The sequence below is a fragment of the Ailuropoda melanoleuca genome, chromosome 8, assembly GCF_002007445.2.
Source record: "Ailuropoda melanoleuca isolate Jingjing chromosome 8, ASM200744v2, whole genome shotgun sequence".
In the NCBI taxonomy this organism is placed as follows: Eukaryota; Metazoa; Chordata; class Mammalia; order Carnivora; family Ursidae; genus Ailuropoda; species Ailuropoda melanoleuca.
This window is the reverse complement of record NC_048225.1, coordinates 96777597-96796601: the sequence shown is the minus strand read 5'-3', so window position 1 is coordinate 96796601 and position 19005 is coordinate 96777597. Positions and strand designations below refer to the sequence as shown.

The window sequence follows — 19005 nt, the reverse complement described above, 5'->3', positions numbered from 1 at the left end:
TTGAATAAAATCTTTGACACGTATTCATTATATATTTATATGAGTGTCATGTTATTTACTCTTTTGAGAACTATACTTTAAAAGGTGCTTGCAGGGGCTCCTGGGTGGCTCAGTTGGTTAAGCGGCTGCCTTCGGCTCAGGTCATGATCCTGGGGTCCTGGGACTAAGTCTCACATCGGGCTCCCTGCTTAGTGGGGAGTCTGCTTTTCCCTCTGCCTGCTGCTCCCCCTGCTTGTGCTCTCTCTCTCTCTCTGACAAATAAATAAATAAATCTTTGAAAAAATAAATAAAAGGTGCTTGTACTATAGGAACTCACATATTTGTTGAGTGAGGAGCATACGTTGTGGAAAAACCATAAAGGCAGTATACAGTAAATTATAAATTATCAGTATGGATTTGAGGGGCTGTGGTAGAGTTTCTGTATGACTATGTTCTTTTTATTTGTCCTGCGTTGCTCTTATGTACCTAGCAGACAATTCTGCTTTGCATTATGGAGTGCCCGTGAAAGAAATACACATGGGGCACGATCCTTGTTCTCGAGTTGTTAACAGTCTTGTGTGGGAAAAAGACACGAACGAATCATCATAAAGTAATGATAATGAATGGAGAAGAGAAAAACAGTTAAGACCTTATTGTGTCCTTATGCTTTATATTTATTATGATGCTTTATATTATTTTATTAAAACCTAAAATTTTGGAAGAGCTTTACCCCCAATTTTATAATCGCAGCAGGACAACCAGCTAATTGCTGTAATTGTCCTGAAGAAGAAGGTGGGAGCCCCAAGGCAATTTCACATGTTTTAATTCCTGAGACCAAAGCTTTTCATTCATGTCCCTCTTACTTCATTTGGTTTTCTCTGGACTCAGGCTAAATCCTGACCCCAAAGCCCACAGAAGGGGACCCCTGGCGCTGGCCTGGCAAATGCGGACGGGGTGTTGCTGTAGGACTTTGGAGTTTTTCTCAGGTTTGGACATCAACAGATCAGCTTCTTGCTGGGAAGCTGTCGATCTGGAAGGTCAGAGACAAGGTAAGTTAGTTCACTTCCTTGAGCTGTCCAGTTTTTAGTGTTTGGTGCTGCCAGGACACCTGGTATTTGAGAGACAGGAAGGACGTGGCGCTCAGAGCCGGGTTTCAGTTGCGAAAGCGCCAGAGATCCGTCCCCCCCACCCCCGCCTGCAAAGCTGGAGGAGGTTGCAGAAGCTGGACTGTAAACACTAGCAAATATTGACCGAAGTGAGGGTCATGGCTAAACCCTCTGGTCCGAGTCTGTTGTAGCAGGATAAGCCCGCAGTTCAAAGGAACTGGTCAATTGGATTTGCATAACAGAAACCTGGAGATTTCTAAAACTGAGTTTTAAAACTGGCAGCTCATCAACCTCCCCCCTACTTCGTGTTTTTGCAGAATCCCTCCCTGTACTAATTTCCTCATAGCTGTTCGTATTTCCTGCTCTAGGATTTACTTTTTTTTTTTTTTTAATTCTTCCAGGAAAGAGAAATCAAGACAACCTCTTCTCTAGGAGGGAGGTGGTTGGTATCCTAAGCGGTGTGAGAAGATCTACTTTGATCCAAACCAGGTGTGGTCTGGTTTGAGTTCATTCCAGCCTGGGTCAAGCAACTGACCACAAGATGTTTTTTCGGTTTGTGTGCTGTCTTGTGGTTGTGTGGCTGATTTCTGCCTCAGATGGTGCGTATGCTTAAGATTGGTTTATAAGGCACTTGATATCACTCTGTGGGGTATGAGGCATTCTGTCTAGGGTTTTAATGAAATTTAAGTTAATGAAATGTATTTCCTTTATTGAAAAATCTCAAATTACTTGGCCTAATGCCCTGTACTCAGCAATTTTTTTTCAAAAAAATTATTTATTTATTTGACAAGGAGCGGGAGAGAGAGTGAGAGAGGGAGAGAGAGAGAGAGAGCTCGAGCAGGGGGAGCAGCAGAGGGAGAGGGAGAGAAGCAGGGAGCCCAATGCGGGGCCCCATCCCAGGACCCCGGGATCATGACCTGAGCTGAAGGCAGAGGCTTAACTGGTGCTGCAGGGGCTTAGTAAATATTTAATGATGATTCTACTCTATGACGTGGGTGGTTAACTGTTTACTTTCCCTTTCTGTTCTGGGAGCAAAAGGTACCAATTTCAAAATCTTGAGAGGTCTTACCTGTTATCAACTCCAGGAATGCTCTTTGGAAAGGGGATTGTTTCTTTAGGAGTAGATAGATAACTTATGGCTGAATTTGAGTGAATACAGTTATCCTTTTGAAAACAAATTTTGGGAATTATTGGGAAGGGAAGGAAGTGGATGGACATAGACATCAGCAAAAAGACACCTGGATGGCAGTCTAACAGGGCTTCCTCATGGAACATGACATGTCAAGTGAATCTGTTATCTTCTTCCTTCTAACAGAGAGCTGTCCAGAATTTCCCTCCGTGGAAAATGGCATAATTGTTATAGAGGAGGCAGAAGGACAAGTTCTGGGAACTTCTATTTGCATCAAGGGCTATCACCTGGTAGGAGAGAAAATCCGTTTTTGCAATGCCTCTATGGAGTGGAATGCTCCAGTTCCCACATGTCGACGTAAGTTTGATCTTCCTGTTTCTTTGTACATCTTGTCATCCCAGTCGATTCTTTCACATCCTACTTCTAGTCAGCCATGTTCAAACTTTATAAGAAAAAAATTCTCGGGGCGCCTGGGTTGCTCAGTTGGTTAAGCATCTGTCTTTGGCTCAAGTCATGATCCCAGGGTGCTGGCATCAAGCCCTTCATCAGGCTCCCTGCTCAGTGGGAAACCTGCTTCTCCCTCACCCTCTCCCTCTGCTACTCCCCCTGCTTGTGCTTGCTTGCTCTCTCTCTCTGTCAAATAAATAAATAAAATCTTTTAAAAAAATTCTCAATTTCTAGGAATTCATTTTTAAAGCACTCTAGGGTGGAACTGCTCTGAGAAGCTACATGCTCAGCTCTTGCTCGGTATTGATTCCATTAATTGATTAATTGATTGAATTAATAGACACAACCAACCCTGCAGGAAGAAAAGAATTTCTTCCATATATTAAAACTACCTTCTTTGGCCTCTAATTTGTTTAATATCACACTCCTTTAAAATTTTTATGTTATAAAAAATTTTAAACATATATAAAAGACGGAAGAATAAAATCAACTCATATACTTATCACTTACCTTCAACAATTATCCACATATAACTAATCTTTTCTCTTCTACAATTCTGTTTTGTATTATTATTAGTTTGAAGTAAATATGTCGTATTCTATTTCATCCATTATATAACTTTTGAACTGGGAAAAACTTATATTCTCAATTTACAAATGTGATAACTGAGATCCAAGTGATTTGCTCAAGTTCACAAAACTCATTTGTGGTGTCCATAGAGACAGAGAATCACTAGTCAATACTGTTATTATTACTATTTTTAGGACAAGCTGGGTTTGTTCTCCCCACCAATATGTTTACCTTTATTTATAGGACCAAATTCATCTCTCTCTGCATTCTCTTCTGTTCTTTTCACCTGGGGAAAAACAAAATGAAACAAAGTAAAACATGTTGAGTGATGTGTACATTTGACTGGATGAGAAGGAAGGGAACCCTTGCCTCAAACATAGGGTGAAGATTTTCAGCAGTGCTTAACAGGAGGATGAACACACTATCGATCATTTCCAGTTATACGCTTCATTACTTTTAGTAAGTTCAAGTCATCTGTCGGCCTTGTGCATGATGACCAGGACCTTTCCTGCCACTCTCAGGCGAGCCTACTCTTTCGGCATCCAGCATCCATATGGTTTGGTACTATGTACCAGCACAGTTCATAGACCCTATTACAAAACGCTGTTCTAGTTCTGATTTCTGATTTCTCAGTGAAGTCTGAGGAGGTCTCGCCTTTGCAGCGGGTTCCTTTCCCATCACTTCCTGTTTTCTTCTTCAGTGGGCCACTGTCCTGACCCTGTGCTGGTGAATGGCAAACCCAGTTCCCTGGGTCCTGTGAATGTGAGTGACAAAATCACGTTTAAGTGCAATGACCACTACATCCTCAAGGGCAGCAACTGGAGTGAGTGCCTGGACAACCACACTTGGATGCCTCCCTTACCCGTCTGCAAAAGCAGTAAGTAGGAGACGAACAAGCGCAAATCCAACGATACCCATCAGATCCCTCACGTTTTGTACCTGGGAAGCTTGGGGAGCTAGGAAGCAGCCAAGAGACAAGTGGGGCTCACAGAGCCAAGCCTCACCTCAAATACTGTGTTTCAGTGAAATGAACAACAGCCAAACAATAAACGCTTTTTGCTTCCCCCCCCCTTTCAAGTAGGATTCCTCTCCTACTAAGTCCAACATGAGATAGTTTGGGGCATCTGACATTTTTTTTTTAATTTCATGATAATGTTCTTATTTGAAGAATACGCAAAAATGGAGGAAAAGGACTGTAACTCATCTATTGCAAAATTACATAAAATAAGAGTTAAAAGTACATCCTTTTTTTTATATTTTATTTTTTTAATAATTTTTATTTTGTTATATTTGTCACCATACAGTACATCCCCAGTTTTGGATGCAATGTTCCATGATTCATTATTTGCATATAACACCAAGTGCACCATGCAATATGCACTTAATACCCATCACCGGCCTATCCCAATCCCCCACCCCCTCCCCTCTGAAGCCCTCAGTTTGTTTCCCAGAGTCCACAGTCTCTCGTGGTTCATTCCCCCTTCTGTTTACCCCCGCTTCATTCTTCCCTTCCTTCTCCTACCGATCTTCCTATTTCTTACGTTCCATAAATGAGTGAAACCATATGATAATTGTCTTTCTCTGCTTGACTTATTTCACTTAGCATTATCTCCTCCAGTCCCATCCATGTTGCTGCAAATGTTGTGTAATCATTCTTTCTGATGGCTGAGTAATATTCCATTGTGTATATGGACCACATCTTCTTAATCCAGTCATCTGTTGAAGGGCATCTCGGCTCCTTCCACAATTTAGCTATTGTGGACAATGCTGCTATGAACATTGAGGTGCATATGGCCCTTCTCTTCACTACGTCTGTATTTTTGGGGTAAATACCCCAGTAGTGCAATGGCTGGATCATAGGGTAGCTCAATTTTTAACTTTTTAAGGGACCTCCACACTGTTTTCCAAAATTGCTGTACCAACTTATTTTCCCACCAACAGTGTTGTTGTTTTAATTTGCATTTCCTGATGACACACTCTCACTTTCCATCTGTACATCTTCTTTGGTGAGGTGTCCATTAAAGTCTTTGGCCCATTTTTTAATCAGGTGGTTTTCTTATTGTTGAGTTTTAAGAGTTCCTTGTATACTTTGGATAACAGTCCTTTATAAGATTTGTCTTTTGCAAATATTTTCTCCCAGCCTATGGCTGGTCTTCTCATTCTCTTGATATGTCTTTCACAGCACAGAAGTTTTCAACTTTAATGAATTCCAGCCGATTATTTCATGGATGGTGTCTTTACTGTTGTATCTAAAAAGGCATACCTCCTTATACCCAAGGTCATCTAGGATTTCTCCTACATTATCTTCTAGGTTTTGCATGGTTTTGCATTTTACATTCAAGCCTATGATCCCCTTTTGTTAATTTTTATCAGGATATAGTAGTTTAAAAGCACAAACTATAGTTAGCCTCTTTTAGGGAGTTTGTGGTTACTTAAAACATGCATATATATGACACGCAGTTAAATTACAAGCATATACCATCATCATTAGCTTGACGCAAGTTTAAAGTATTTATTTCTTCCAGCCTTTTCTGTTTTACTTTTTTGTTTTTCTTTTAATTCAATACTTCCTATCATAGTGCTGAAATGCAGAATCTCTGTTTTTTTGTGTTAATTCATTGCCTAATTTTAGGGGAAACTCCTTAGGTCCCTGAGTAAAGCAGATTTTTTTTTTCTGTTTACACCCAAGATCTATATCATTTCCTTTGGTTCAAAACTGTACTCTTGAAAGTTGCCAGAAGAACCAGTGTAACCTAGAGTTCCTTAGTCAATTCATTGAAATTCTTTTTCCTTCCCTCTACACAGCTTTTGAACTCAGTCTTTGATCTTTTTATAAACATTCAATAAATTAACATATAATATATTATTGGTTTCAGAGGTACAGGTCTGTGAGTCTCATATAATACCCAGTGGTCTTTATAACACATATCCTCCCCAATGTCCATAACCCAGTTACCCCCATCTCTCTACCCCTTCCCTTCCAGCAACTCTCAGTTTGTTTCTTATGATTAAGAGTCTCTTATGGTTTGTCTCCCTCTCTGGTTTCGTCTTGTTTTATTTTTTCCTCTCTTCCCCTATGATCCTCTGTTCTGTTTCTTAGATTCCACATATCAGTGGGATCATATGAAAATTGTCTTTCTCTGATTGACTTATTTCACTTAGCATAATACCTTCTAGTTCCATCCAGGTCATTGCCAATGGCAAGATTTCATTTTTTCGGATGGCTGCATACTATTCCATTATACATATATACCACATCTTTATCCATTCATCTGTCATTGGACATCTGGGCTCTTCAAAAGTTATTTATTAACTGCTCAAAGAAAACATCTGTGTTGTAGAAAAAAACACAGAAAACAAAAGAAAACATTTAATTACCTACAAATAACAGAATACTTTGATATGTAATTTTCAGCCTTTTTTACTGTTCATATATGTTTATGCATGAGTGTGTTTTACAAGAATAGTATATCTTATTATAATTATATTTCTGTTTGTATGCATTATTATAATACATAGTATTATATACTATATACTGTACTAATACATGTTCTTTTATGCTTTGCTGTTTTGCTCAACTATTTGTTTTGTATATTTGAATACAACTATTAGCATTTCTGTTTCCATAAGTATACACCTACATAATCATTCTTAATTTACACTTTAATCTTGATCAGCATGTTTAGACTCATAATGTCAGAGCTCAAAGGGACTTTAGAGATAATATTATTTAAACTGCTCATCTTATAGCATAGGAAGGAAGAAAAGAAGGATGAAATAGTGCTTAGTGGAAGAGCCAGAACCGAAATTCACAACATCTAATACTTTGTCCAACTCTCTTTATAGACTCCTCTTGTTTGATCCCCGCTGTATTCTCCCTGTTTCTGAAGCTCTCATATTGCACAATTCTGTCCCACAGAGAATTTCAGCGTCCATTTGAACTCACACGATTTATTTCCTATCTCTGGGAGTTATTTCTCCCACCTCTACCTCTGGTTTTAATTTTTTTTTCTTGTACACTGACAGTCTCTACAACTCACACTTCCTTTCCTCAAGCTCATGCAAATCAGAAAGCACTCTCAAATTGCTGATGAAACTGAGAATAAGCAGGGGGAGAGGATCTTTCCCATCGATAAATACGATTTGACCAGAAGGAAATGAATGGAGAATGTGTTCCCAGATCCCACATGGCCGGTTACATTCCGGGGGTGATGTTAACTGACTACAACTCATGACTGTCACTCTTGTGCTCCTGTCTCCCAGGAGACTGTGGCCCTCCTGGGAATCCAGCTCATGGCTATTTTGAAGGAACAGATTTCAACTCAGGATCTACCATTACTTATCACTGTGAAGACAGGTAAGTGTATGCAGCCTTTCAAATGCAAGATCCTGCCCATGACTGGTAGCATTGTTTTAGGGAATAACCTAGTTCATCTCACCTTATGCCCTATTGCCTACTGCTATGGGAATCCGACCTCATGTTGATTTTGAGAGCTGCTTCAGCCCACTGCCAGCTCTCCCCACTCTCTAGAAGACAGGCTGATCCTCTTATTTATCCTAGAGAAGATATTTTAAATGTATATTTTTCTAAAGAATCTCAGAACAAAAACTCAAAGAAATATAGAACAGATGGAACTACAGAAAGAGAATGATTTATTGTTCCAGCCTGCCGCCCACCCCAATCTGGTTTCCTATTTGCAGTTACTTGAATAAATAAATAAATAAATATTTAAATAATATATATTTATTTATATTTAATACAAATTTAAATTGATATTATTTAATTTAAAATTTAAATATATATATATTTAAAGAATATATATATATTCTTTAAAAAAAAAAGGAAAAGAAAGAGAATGACTTATAGAACCTTAATACATCCTAATTAGCATCTAACCTAACTTAGACTACCTGATCAGCCACCTTATAGATCTCCTACTCTTTCCTTGGCTCCAGTCTTATTAGCTCAGGGTCATGTCTCCACATTAGCATTTCAATCTCATTATATACTTCTAGTGGACTTTGCAGTCAACTCTCTTTTTTTTCTGATGAAAAGCTGTAGCTCCTTCATAAGATTTATGTGAGGGTTATCCTTAGCTTTCCACTGCTTTGTAGAGGGCAGATGGCAGATGCTTTTTTAAGTTATTGAATGATGACGTGCTTCTTCCCTCATCTTCCCCACCCAACAACTGTGTAAACACATATACTCAGAATTTCTCACTTCTCCATGTTTCATGGGTTGAATTGTCACTTGGGCCCGCTCCACCCCCAAGGAAAGTGGTTTTAGTTGATTACTGTTTGGTAATACTGATGAGGGAACAGAAGGCTGGCTGAAGACAAAGCAGAAGCTGACACCCTGCAATCCGCCCCCCCCCCCAATGTATGCAACATTCCTCGGCACTGCTGGCTGCCCTAAAACTAAGGAAAGGAAAAAAACAAATGGTTAACTGACAGGGATCACAGTCCTTCAAGACCCATAATTCTCCCTCAGTTTACACATGTCCTACTGATTTACAAGGAAGAAGCTTTCTTATCAATAGCCTAACTTCCAGAGACCCATAATTCAGTTTCCTGAAGCCCTAACATTACCATCCCTTCCATAAAATTGAGGGAAGCTGAGGCAGAAGGAAATGTAAATAAAATGGAATTTCTTTTAAACCTGAAGCCCATTGAGAAGGACTTGTGATCATTCCTCCAGGAGACTCCCAAATGTCTTCATGTTAGTGCCTCATTAGAGGGAGAGACAGCCTTGACTTGACAAGAGCAAGGCCTCCAATACCCTGCAAGTCTTTAACATATGAAAGTACTTTCTCAACCTCCCTTTTTTCCTTACCTCCCCCAACCCCATGGTATATAATCAGCGGCCCCTCACAACCCAGGGCAGCAGCTCTTTCTGCCCACGGGTCCTGTCCCCGTGCTTTAATAAACCACCATTTTGCACCAAAGATGCCTCAAGAATTCTTTCTTGGTCGTCGGCTCCAGACTCCACCCCACTGAACCTCTCCTATATCCCATAACCTCATCAGTACTGAAATCACTTAAGCATGCATCAAGGCTCAAGGAGGTGGATTCTATCACAGTAGGAAATACTGAAATACAACTATACAAAACCAGCCTTAGTTGCCCAGTTTAGAAGGCAGAAAGGCTAAGTGTTGTTGCCATTCTGATTTTGCCCAGGTACCGCTTAGTAGGCACGCAGGACCAACAGTGCATTGATGGGGAGTGGAGCAGCGCACTTCCAGTCTGCGAGTTCATCCAAGAAGCTCCCAAACCAGCTCCACAGACTGGTTTTGATAAGGCACTTGTAAGTAGCAGGTGTTGTCTGTCTTGTTCAGTCATATCTCCAGGGCCTGGCATCACTCCTGGAGCATGCTTAGTAAATATCTGTTCAATGTGGGATGTTTTTGAAGGGTTGTTAGAAGGAGGCTCGTAGGGGTGCCTGGGTGGCACGGCGGTTGAGCATCTGCCTTCGGCTCAGGGCGTGATCCCGGCGTTGTGGGATCGAGCCCCATATCGGGCTCCTCCACTATGAGCCTGCTTCTTTCTCTCCCACTCCCCCTGCTTGTGTTCCCTTTGTGGTTGGCTGTCTCTATCTCTGTCGAATAAATAAATAAAATCTTTAAAAAAAAAAAAAAGAAGGAGGCTCATAAACTATTAACTCACATTTTTGTACATAATATTGAAGTTCTCATTTGCCACCATCATCACAAGCCCCTCGTGAGGACCTGTGGTAGGAGTTATTGTCTCATAGATTTTATAGAGCAAGCTTTATAAACTCGTGTCTTAGACCTGTATGTATTGCTGTGAAAAGTCTCTAAAATTCTTCTAGATTCCAAAGACCACTGAATAGATCAATTTTCATTGAGATGCCTCTTTTAGTTTATATTTATTGCTGGGATAATGATAAGTATATAAAAGCCAGAAGATTTAAATGATTTATCATGTGAAAGACCCAGCTTTGCGTTTAAGCTCAGGCTGGGTCTGAGCTCCCAGTCAGGGACCTAAGCACTACTCATTAGCTTCAGATTATACAGCTCCATCTCAGTTCTTAAGTTGTAACTTAAAATTTTTTCTTCTTTTCTTCAGTTTGCCTTTCAGGAGAATAAAGAACTTTGCAAAGCCATAAAGAGCTTTGTGCAAAGACTAAAGGAGAATGGCTTAACGATGGAGGAACTAAAATATTCTTTGGAAATAAAGAAAGCTGAGTTGGAGGCAAAAGTGTTGTCCTGACATTGTAGCTGAGCAGCCTGGGTAATAGAAATGCACCTATGAATAAATTTTCTCTTGGTTCTACAACCGGTTTTGGGTTCTTCTCTCGTTAGACTGGAACGCAATTTCATAGTAACCAACTGCAGTTGCATAAAGCACTGTGTGTGTGTGTGTGTGTGTGTGTGTGTGTGTGTGTGTGTGTGTGTTGCTCTCAGAATGTGGAAAGACCAAGTGTGGTGGTTGTCTGCTTAAGACCAGAATTCGCTGTCTATAAGGAGAATGGGAAGCTCAGATCAAAGCTACGCGTATGCGTCATATTTTAATGAGACACGAATGGTGAGGCAAAAAATAACCTCAAATTAACCAAAACTTATGAAGCAAAAATTAACCTCTCACTTTGAAACAATAGGTTCAGAACAGTTATATCCTTGAAATGACCTGTTGAAACAAAAGTAGAATCGTGACTTAATTAGGGCTTAAACTTTCTCTGAGTCTCCCCTATATCCTGTTGACGAAACCGAGTTTCTGGATCTTCTGCAGTAATATTCGTTACCACCTTTGGATGAAACCCAGCCCTGCCTGGTAAATTTGAGATGGTGAAATATAAGTGAATATATTTTCTTTTCCTCTTTTTAGAGGGCAGAAGAAGCAAGAATCCTGAGGTAGATTTTCCTATCAAGATGTCATGCTGAGACGGTATGACAAACTTCTCCTATCTCTCACTCCGACCTCTACCCAAACACATAGCAAATCTAGATGAAATACAAACAAAATACAGAAGAGAGCTTGAAATAATGGAATGTCCCTAGATGAAATTATGAAGGAGAATAAGAAACAGGAATAAGAAACTCTCAAGTAGCCAACAGTCTATTAATAGACACAAGACAGGTATACACATATCGTTAATTAAGTGTGGTTAGAATGAAATAAAAACTTTTCAAAGAACAACGTGCCAGGGGAGCTCAGCTTGGAGGAGGAGGCCTTCTGTCTGGGACGAGGAGGAGCCGGAAAATTGTCAAGGAGAGTCACAGTTATTGGGCCTTTAAAAGTGAGTAGGATTGAGAGACAAAAATAAGGGAAGAGGACATTGCAAGTGGAAAAAGATTTGAGAAATGTAGTAAGAACATCATGAAGAGCCATAAGCTTTTGAACCAAGTAAATTCACTCCTCAGATTTATCTCACTTGAGCACAATGATTTTTTTTTAAAAGATTTTATTTATTTATTCGACAGAGATAGAGACAGCCAGCGAGAGAGGGAACACAAGCAGGGGGAGTGGGAGAGGAAGAAGCAGGCTCTTGGCAGAGGAGCCTGACGAGGGGCTTGATCCCAGAACGCCGGTATCACACCCTGAGCCGAAGGCAGACGCTGGGTGTGATCCCAGGCGCCCCGACAATGATTTTTAATTTGAAGCTATCCATTCTATTATTGAGCATATTGTCTCTACTGGGGAGGCCTGGTGAACATTTGAAATATCCAATCTTAGGAAAATTTTTAGTAAATTATGGCACATCAAATGTAATGCAACTTTTTACAGTGATGATTATGAACAGAAAATTTTAAAAATATAATCCTAAGTAAAAGTAGAATACAAAATAATAAGGACTCGTGATTGTATTTCTATAAAACAGGCAATAACAGGCACAGATGAAAACGGTTGTCTTAGGATGGTGAAATTCCATGTGTTTATTCTCTTAAAGTTCTTCAATGATTGTTTTTTTTTAAAGATTTTATTTATTTATTTGAGAGAGAGAGGGAGAGAGAGAGCACACGAGCAGGGGCAGAGGGACAGGGAGAAGAGACTCCCCTGCTGAGCAGGGAGTCCGTGGCAGGGCTGATCCCAGGACCCTGGGATCATGACCTGAGCTGAAGGCAAACGTTTAACCGACTGAGCCACCCAGGTGCCCCAAGTTCTTTAATGTTTTAAATTGAGTTTTTAATAATAATTTTTAAAAAACATGTTGTGCAGAGAAGCAGGAAAGATGTAGCATGTTTAGGGAATGGCACATGGCCTGGATTGGTCTGGATTGGCCTGGGTAAAGCATGGGAAGTGATGAGAAAGCAGGCTGGACAGATACATTAAAGCCGGTTGATGGAGGCTTTTAAAGGGCATGTGAGAGAATTTAAACTTTATTTGGTAGGCAGGGAGAAGAGATCAAAGACTTCACAAAAAAAAAAGTGATGAGGACCAAACACAGATTTTGCTTACAACGGTATGTAGTATAGGTAGAAGTAGAAAAGAATAAAGATACCATTTTAAGGGCTACTGCAGTAGTCCATGCGGGAGACGATGATACCTGAGCTGGGTGATGGCAGCAGAAACAGAGAGAGAATATCAGACATGAAAGACACTGGAAAATCAAATAAAAGCAACTTATCAACTCATTGAACATTGGAGGATGAGGGAGAGGAAGGGTTTAAAGGTGAGTTTGAAATTCTATTCCCGGAAGCCTGGATTATTGCTGGGGTCAGAAGGTGAAGCTTCTGGGCAGGAAATGAGAAGTTCCTCTTTGGATGTGCTGTGCATAAAGTGCTTGTAAGATGTTTGAAGAGCAACCAGAAATGTTAAGTCTGCATTTAGGAGATAATCAGAGATAAAAAGATGGTTATGGGGTGGTTCTCTTATAAGGAATAGTTAAAACCATGACAGCAGGTAAAATAATTTTAAAGATAATGAAGAGGAAAGTTTTTGAAAAGAAGAACCTGGGTCATATCTATATGTAGATGAGAAGAACAAGAAGAGATATGAACAATTAAGAAAGAGCATTTCGTGAAAGAGGGGAATCAGAAAAGTTCAGAGTAATGGAAGCCAAAGGAGAGGAGTTTCAGAAAGGAGATTATCAGCAGCGTTAGGGGCTGCCAAGAAACCTTGAGTTGAGTTAAAGAAATTTTGGATTTGTAGATAAGGACATGCCTGAAAGAGGTGTGTCCCTGAGAGAGGAAAGAAGCCAGATTGAAAGACCACAATGGGAGGGGCTGGGAGGAATTAATGAGAAAGAGTAGGCCGGAAACACAGGAAACCTAAATTGAACAACTCATGACAGTACAAAAATGGAATTTGTGGTTTTGGCAAGACTTAGGGAAAATTTCAGGATGAAAGCAGCATTGAAAATCAGAAAACAAAGAGATCTCTTCTGAAGCAAGAGTGACTAGAGGAGGGGTGCCTGGGTGGTTCCATGAGTTAAGGGTCTGCCTTGGGCTCTTGTCATGATCCCAGTGTCCTGCTCAGTGGGGAGTCTGCTTCTCCCTCTCCTGCTGCCCCTTCCCCAATTTGCACTCTCTCTCTTTTTCTCTCAAATAAATAAAATCTTAAAAAAAAGACGGTGACTAGGAGAGAAAACGTGAGGTGAATAGAAGCTACTGTGGAATGATTGTTTAGTGGAGGCAAGATCACCTGCTGAGAGGAAGACCATTAGGCGACCTGAAGAGAAAAATTTGGAACAGTCACTATGGAAAGTAAAGAAAAGCACTCCAACAGATTAGGAAATGGTATTTTGAAGACTCAACTTTAAAGGTGTGGTTTCCTTCAACTTCACCTCAAGACTTGGCACAATCTGGAATCTTCCTCTACACTCATTCTTGTCACATGGGCAAATCAGTCTCACCTTGTGATTTAGCCCATGTTCTCTTTATGTCTAATAACCTTCTCATTTTCATCTAATTTCCACTTTTCATTCAAAGGCCTGCTCAAATCCTGTCTCTCTGTTAAAGCTTCTGTGGTGCTCCAACTCCACTCTTTTCTGCAACCTTTATGAGACTTTTGGTGTTTATGACAGAAACAGTGAAGTTTCTGGGAAAAATTGCCTTCTAATAGTAATCTCCCAAGCACACAAATCTTGATCCTGAGGATTGATACCTTAATTAGGTAATGTCAGGGTTTGGGGGCCTTCCTAGATCTGTGTGATCACAGACCTGCCAGCCCTTTGTTGCATTTGTCGGAGCAGCGCTCAACGATAAACCAACTTCTGGAAGTCATTTGGCGCCCAGCATGTAGTAGTGGTGGTGGCGGTAGTTAATTAACAGGTACTGAATACGGATCGTGTTCCAGGCAACTTGGCTCAAAGAAGGAATTTGGTAAATTTGTTAAATTCCCCACTATTGTACTTTCTTGGTATGGAATGAAGATTAGCACAGAGCTAAGTCATCCATCACTGAGCCCCAGGAAGGCCTGCTGGACCTAGCATCATGGAGAGTGGATCAAAGTGGACCTAATCTCAGCCCTACAGTGTCCAAGTTTTCTAGGCTAGCTGGATTGCATCGTGTATGTCTGTCTTGTATTTAGGAAAAGAAAAAATGAATTCTGGCATCACATTCATATTATCTTTCCACTTAGGGGAAATGGTTGGCAGAGGAGAGAACAAATGATTGCAACATGTTATCAAGAAGGAGGGTTAGTGCCCAGGAAGGAGATTAGGTAAATACCAGTGCTTTATATCCGGCGTTAATCATTCACTGGGCCACTAGACAGTTTCTGCCCCTCCGTTAGAGCTTAGCCATCCCTGACCAGCCAACCACATGGCTGGAATTTAGGGACTTCTTGGTGGTGCAATTACTACCTAGCTTCAGGGTATTCTGGTAAACTCTGATCTGGGGAAGAACTAAAACTATCAGAGATCCAGGGAGGTTTTTCCCCTTGAGAACCAACCCGAGGCACCACGACAGAGTCTTCTACTGCTTCCTCAGCTACCTGCAGGTCAGTGGATTATTTGGGGTACCTTGAGGAAAAGGCTGGTGGTTTGGTCCTTTAAGGAGGGCAAGATAGACAAAAACTTGGGGGTATTTTCAGGAGAAATCTTTTCAGGAGTCTTGCATTAGGGGGTTGTATGACTTGAAAAAGTACTTTTAATCCCCTGAGCCTCAATTTTTTAAATTATAAATGGAAATAATACTGCATACAAATAAAGAACTGAAGCAGGAAGGAAGGAAAATGTCAGTCTTGTTATTGTATCTTAAAGTCGAGGCTGTTAGTTCATTGATTCTTTACCATCTCTCCACACAGGGGAGTTGAGGCAGGAGGTAAACCAGACTTTCCAAAGGGGTTCACAGAAGACCTGGTTTTCATAGTCTACATTCTAAAAATTGACACAGTGCCCTTTGGAGATTTTATTAACCCCTCCACATCTTCTCCACCATCAACAGCAAAGATCTCTTGATTTGATAATAAGAAGGATGTTGGTCAGCCTCCAGTTACTCTCTGAAGCTAGAAGCCTTGACTGTTCTCACCTCCTTTCTCTTCCTCACTTTTCCGAATCTGGCAATGTTGATTACCCTTCCTTCTGGAAATTTCCTTCTCCCTTGGTGGGACAGGACACAGTGCTATTCTTCTTCTTATTTCAACTCCTCGACCACTCTTTGATGACTCCTGTTTTGTCCCTAAATACAGTAGTACAAAGGGAATGAAAAATAGAGTATCCAGAATTGGCAGAAGCATCAGAGAAGGTTTGAATTAAGTGTAGAGATACACTTGAATCTAATATGAGCACACAAGGAAGAAGCTGATAGATAAAGAGACTTTAGGAAGGAGGTTAAAGTGTGGAAGTAAGTTCTTTCTGGAATCTGAAAGCAATGTGAGTGTGCAGCCCAAGAAAGGAGCTGAGGCTATAGAAAAACATTACCCTTTCCAGAGGTATGCAAGCTTTAAAAGAGCAGAATTTAGACAAATACATGGATTTAAAAAACAATCTCTAGGGACACCTTGGTGGTTCAGTTGGTTAAGTGTCTGCCTTGGGCTCAGGTAATGATCCCAGGGTCCTGGGACTGAGCTCTGCACCAGGCTTCCTGCTCAGCAGGGAGTCTGCTTCTCCCTCTCCCTCTTCCCCACCCTCCTCACTCCTGTTCTGTCTTGCTCACCCTCTCTCAAATAAATAAATAAATAAAATAAAATAAAATAAAATAAAATAAAAAGTAATCTCTAATGGAAGGAGAAATTTAGGGGCTGAGAATTTTCCCAGTGCCTTGGGTTGTATTGTAATGCACCACGCATGCCAACAATATTTTTCACCAGAGACCTGCCATGTTGACTATAGCTCTTAAATTGGTTTCACCTCTATAGGAATTTAAAAGGTGATAGTACCATAGATATATGAGGGCATTTACTAGGGAAGTCTTAGCTTTTCAGTGGGCAGCTAATAGCTTTCTAGACTTTGTATGGAATAGAAAGATGATCTAAGTTTACTGTCATCATTTGAGAGATGAGAAACTGATACCCAAGGAGCTGACATGGCTTCTTCAAGATCATAGAATGAGACTGTAATATGAATGGGGCTCAAATTCGGGTCTCTTTAATGCACAAGTCTTAGCCTCCATCTCTATTCTCTGTAGTCTGCTGAATCCTGTGCATATTCTGCTGAGGGACCACAAAGCATAGTGATGGTGAACTCCAGATGCCCCCCTGGCCCACTGAGCCACCACACAGCCTGAGAACTAGAGAGGGAAGTGGGATCACTGTATCATTTATCTCTTCAAAATTTACAAAGCATTTCACAGACATTATTCCATTTGGTCCTCAGTAAGGCAGTTAGTCATTCTCACTCTGAAGATAAAACTATATTGAGTTTTTTTTTTATTTCACATTTATTAGATAACTATTACACGTCAGTTACAATATCAGGTCAGCACTAAGAAGTTGAATAAACATCTTCTTTGTCTTCAAGGGACCCACAATCTATTTTAGGAGGCAAAAATGAATAGACAGTGAAGAGAAACATTGCAATGTGGTATTATGATTAAGGTATCAGCAAAATACTAAGGGAGCATAGAAGAGGCTGATAATTCTCAGTGGGGTTGGACAATTCTTCATTAAGGAGGTGAGGAGGTTGAAGGTAAGAACATCTGTTACAAGAGATATTATATGCAAATGCTTGCAAGTGTTTAAAAATATCCAGGATGGGGCACCTGGGTTGCTCAGTTGATTAAGTGTCTGCCTTCAGCTCAGGTCATGATGCCAGGGTCTTGGGATTGAGCCCCATGTCAGGCTTCCGGCTCTACGGGGAGTATGCTTATTCCTCTCCTTCTGCCCCTCCCTCCCATTTGTGCACACTCTCTCTCTTTCTTTCTCTCTCTCTCAAAGAAATAAATAACATCTTTTAAAAACTCCAGAATGTATTTTGGGAAAGGTAAGGGCCTTCATGAAGTTGAAACACAATGTTTTCAGTGAGTAGAAGCAGAGGGAGGGTTGGGAGAGGCATGGAAACCGAGCAAATTTGGAACCATTGGCATTTTTAAGTAAATTGCTTTTTAGGAATATAAGAGTGTCAGCCTAGAAGCTGGCTTACAAATGTTTGGAGGCATTCACGGTGGTGGTCTAGGGTGGGTGAAGGGAATTATGAGAACGTAAACCTGGACTATGGAAGTGGGGTGTAGGAGAGAGTGACAGATTATAAAGCTGTTATGGCCAACGTGACAGGGCTTGGAGACTGAATATGGGAAGGCGCAAGAGAGAGGAGGCTAGGAGGACTCAGGTTTCTAGTCTGGGAGGCTGGGTGGAGATGATTGCCTTAGCTGAGACAGAAAACACAGGGGTCAAGTGTGTTGGAGAGAAGATAGTGGTTTTCATTTGGGATATGTTGGATTCATATGTTGGGAGATAAAAAGGAAGCAGTTGGAAAACTGATCTGAACCTTAAACTTGAAAAAAAAAAAGGATTTTTGCTTAAATAAGAAATCTAACACTCGGTTGCCAGGGGCTGAAGGGGAGTGCCCAAATAGGGAGTGCTTGGTAAAAGGATATGAATTTTCATCTGTAAGGTGAAAACGTTCCAAGGAGCTAATGTAAAACACAGTGACTACATTTGATAACACCGTTTCGTATAATTAAAATTCGCTAAGAGAGTAAAACTTAAATGTTCTCACCAAAAAGAAAAGGATAAATATGTGAGCTGATGGATGTGTCCATTAACAAGATGGGTGGCCGGCGGTGGGGGGGCGGGCAGTCCTTTCACAAAGTGTACCTATGTCAAATCACCATGATATACACTTTAAATATCTTATAACTTAGTCACTTACACCTCAATAAAGCAAATATTAAAAAAAAAAAGAAATATAACAGGGGTGCTTGGGTGGCTTAGCTGGTTAAGCATCCGACACTTGATTTCAACTCAGGTCATGATCTCACCATCGTGGGATCGATCCCCAAGTCAAGTCTGTTTGAGATTCTCTTTCTCCCTCTCCCTCTGCCCCTCCTCCTGCTCGGCAGGTCACACTCTCCAAATAAACAAATAAATAAATCTTTAAAAAAAAGAGAGAAAGAAATCCAGCAGAGTGAAAAGTTTGAGTTTACTTTCAGGGTTACAAATGAAAAGTGTAATAATTTATTTCTGGATTTGCAAAGAAAGCTCACAGGTATTTATCACCCTCAAAAACAGAAATGTAATTTATATATCATCCCAGACAAAAAATAATTTGTGAACATAGCCAGTTAGATTTATAGAGTTTTCGAGAGTCAAAGGTTTTGTTCAAGGAGCAGAGCAATGATCTCTAAAGTCCAGAAATAACATTGGCAAGGTCATCTTTAGGATGCAGAGATCTGCTTCTGTGCAGCTATAGGGGAAGACAAAATAGTTTCTCCT

At 40.5% G+C, this 19005-nt stretch overlaps 2 protein-coding genes across 3 annotated transcripts in view; both read left to right on the top strand.

Annotated features, from left to right (window-relative positions):
- The first annotated feature begins 1263 nt into the window (after nt 1-1263).
- On the top strand, nt 1264-10527 carry C4BPB (complement component 4 binding protein beta). The gene is made up of 6 exons (XM_002928676.4): nt 1264-1684; nt 2401-2571; nt 3932-4108; nt 7495-7588; nt 9409-9535; nt 10318-10527. The coding sequence occupies exons 1-6, from the start codon at nt 1627-1629 to the stop codon at nt 10459-10461; spliced, it is 771 nt and encodes a 256-aa protein (XP_002928722.1). The 5' UTR covers nt 1264-1626; the 3' UTR covers nt 10462-10527.
- A 4377-nt stretch (nt 10528-14904) lies between these two features.
- Nucleotides 14905-19005, top strand: part of C4BPA (complement component 4 binding protein alpha) — a 28945-nt gene continuing 24844 nt past the window's right edge. For both annotated transcript variants that reach the window (XM_034666950.1, XM_034666951.1), the window contains exon 1: nt 14905-15132. The gene's annotated coding sequence lies outside the window, so the exon portion shown is untranslated. The remainder of the gene's footprint in view (nt 15133-19005) is intronic.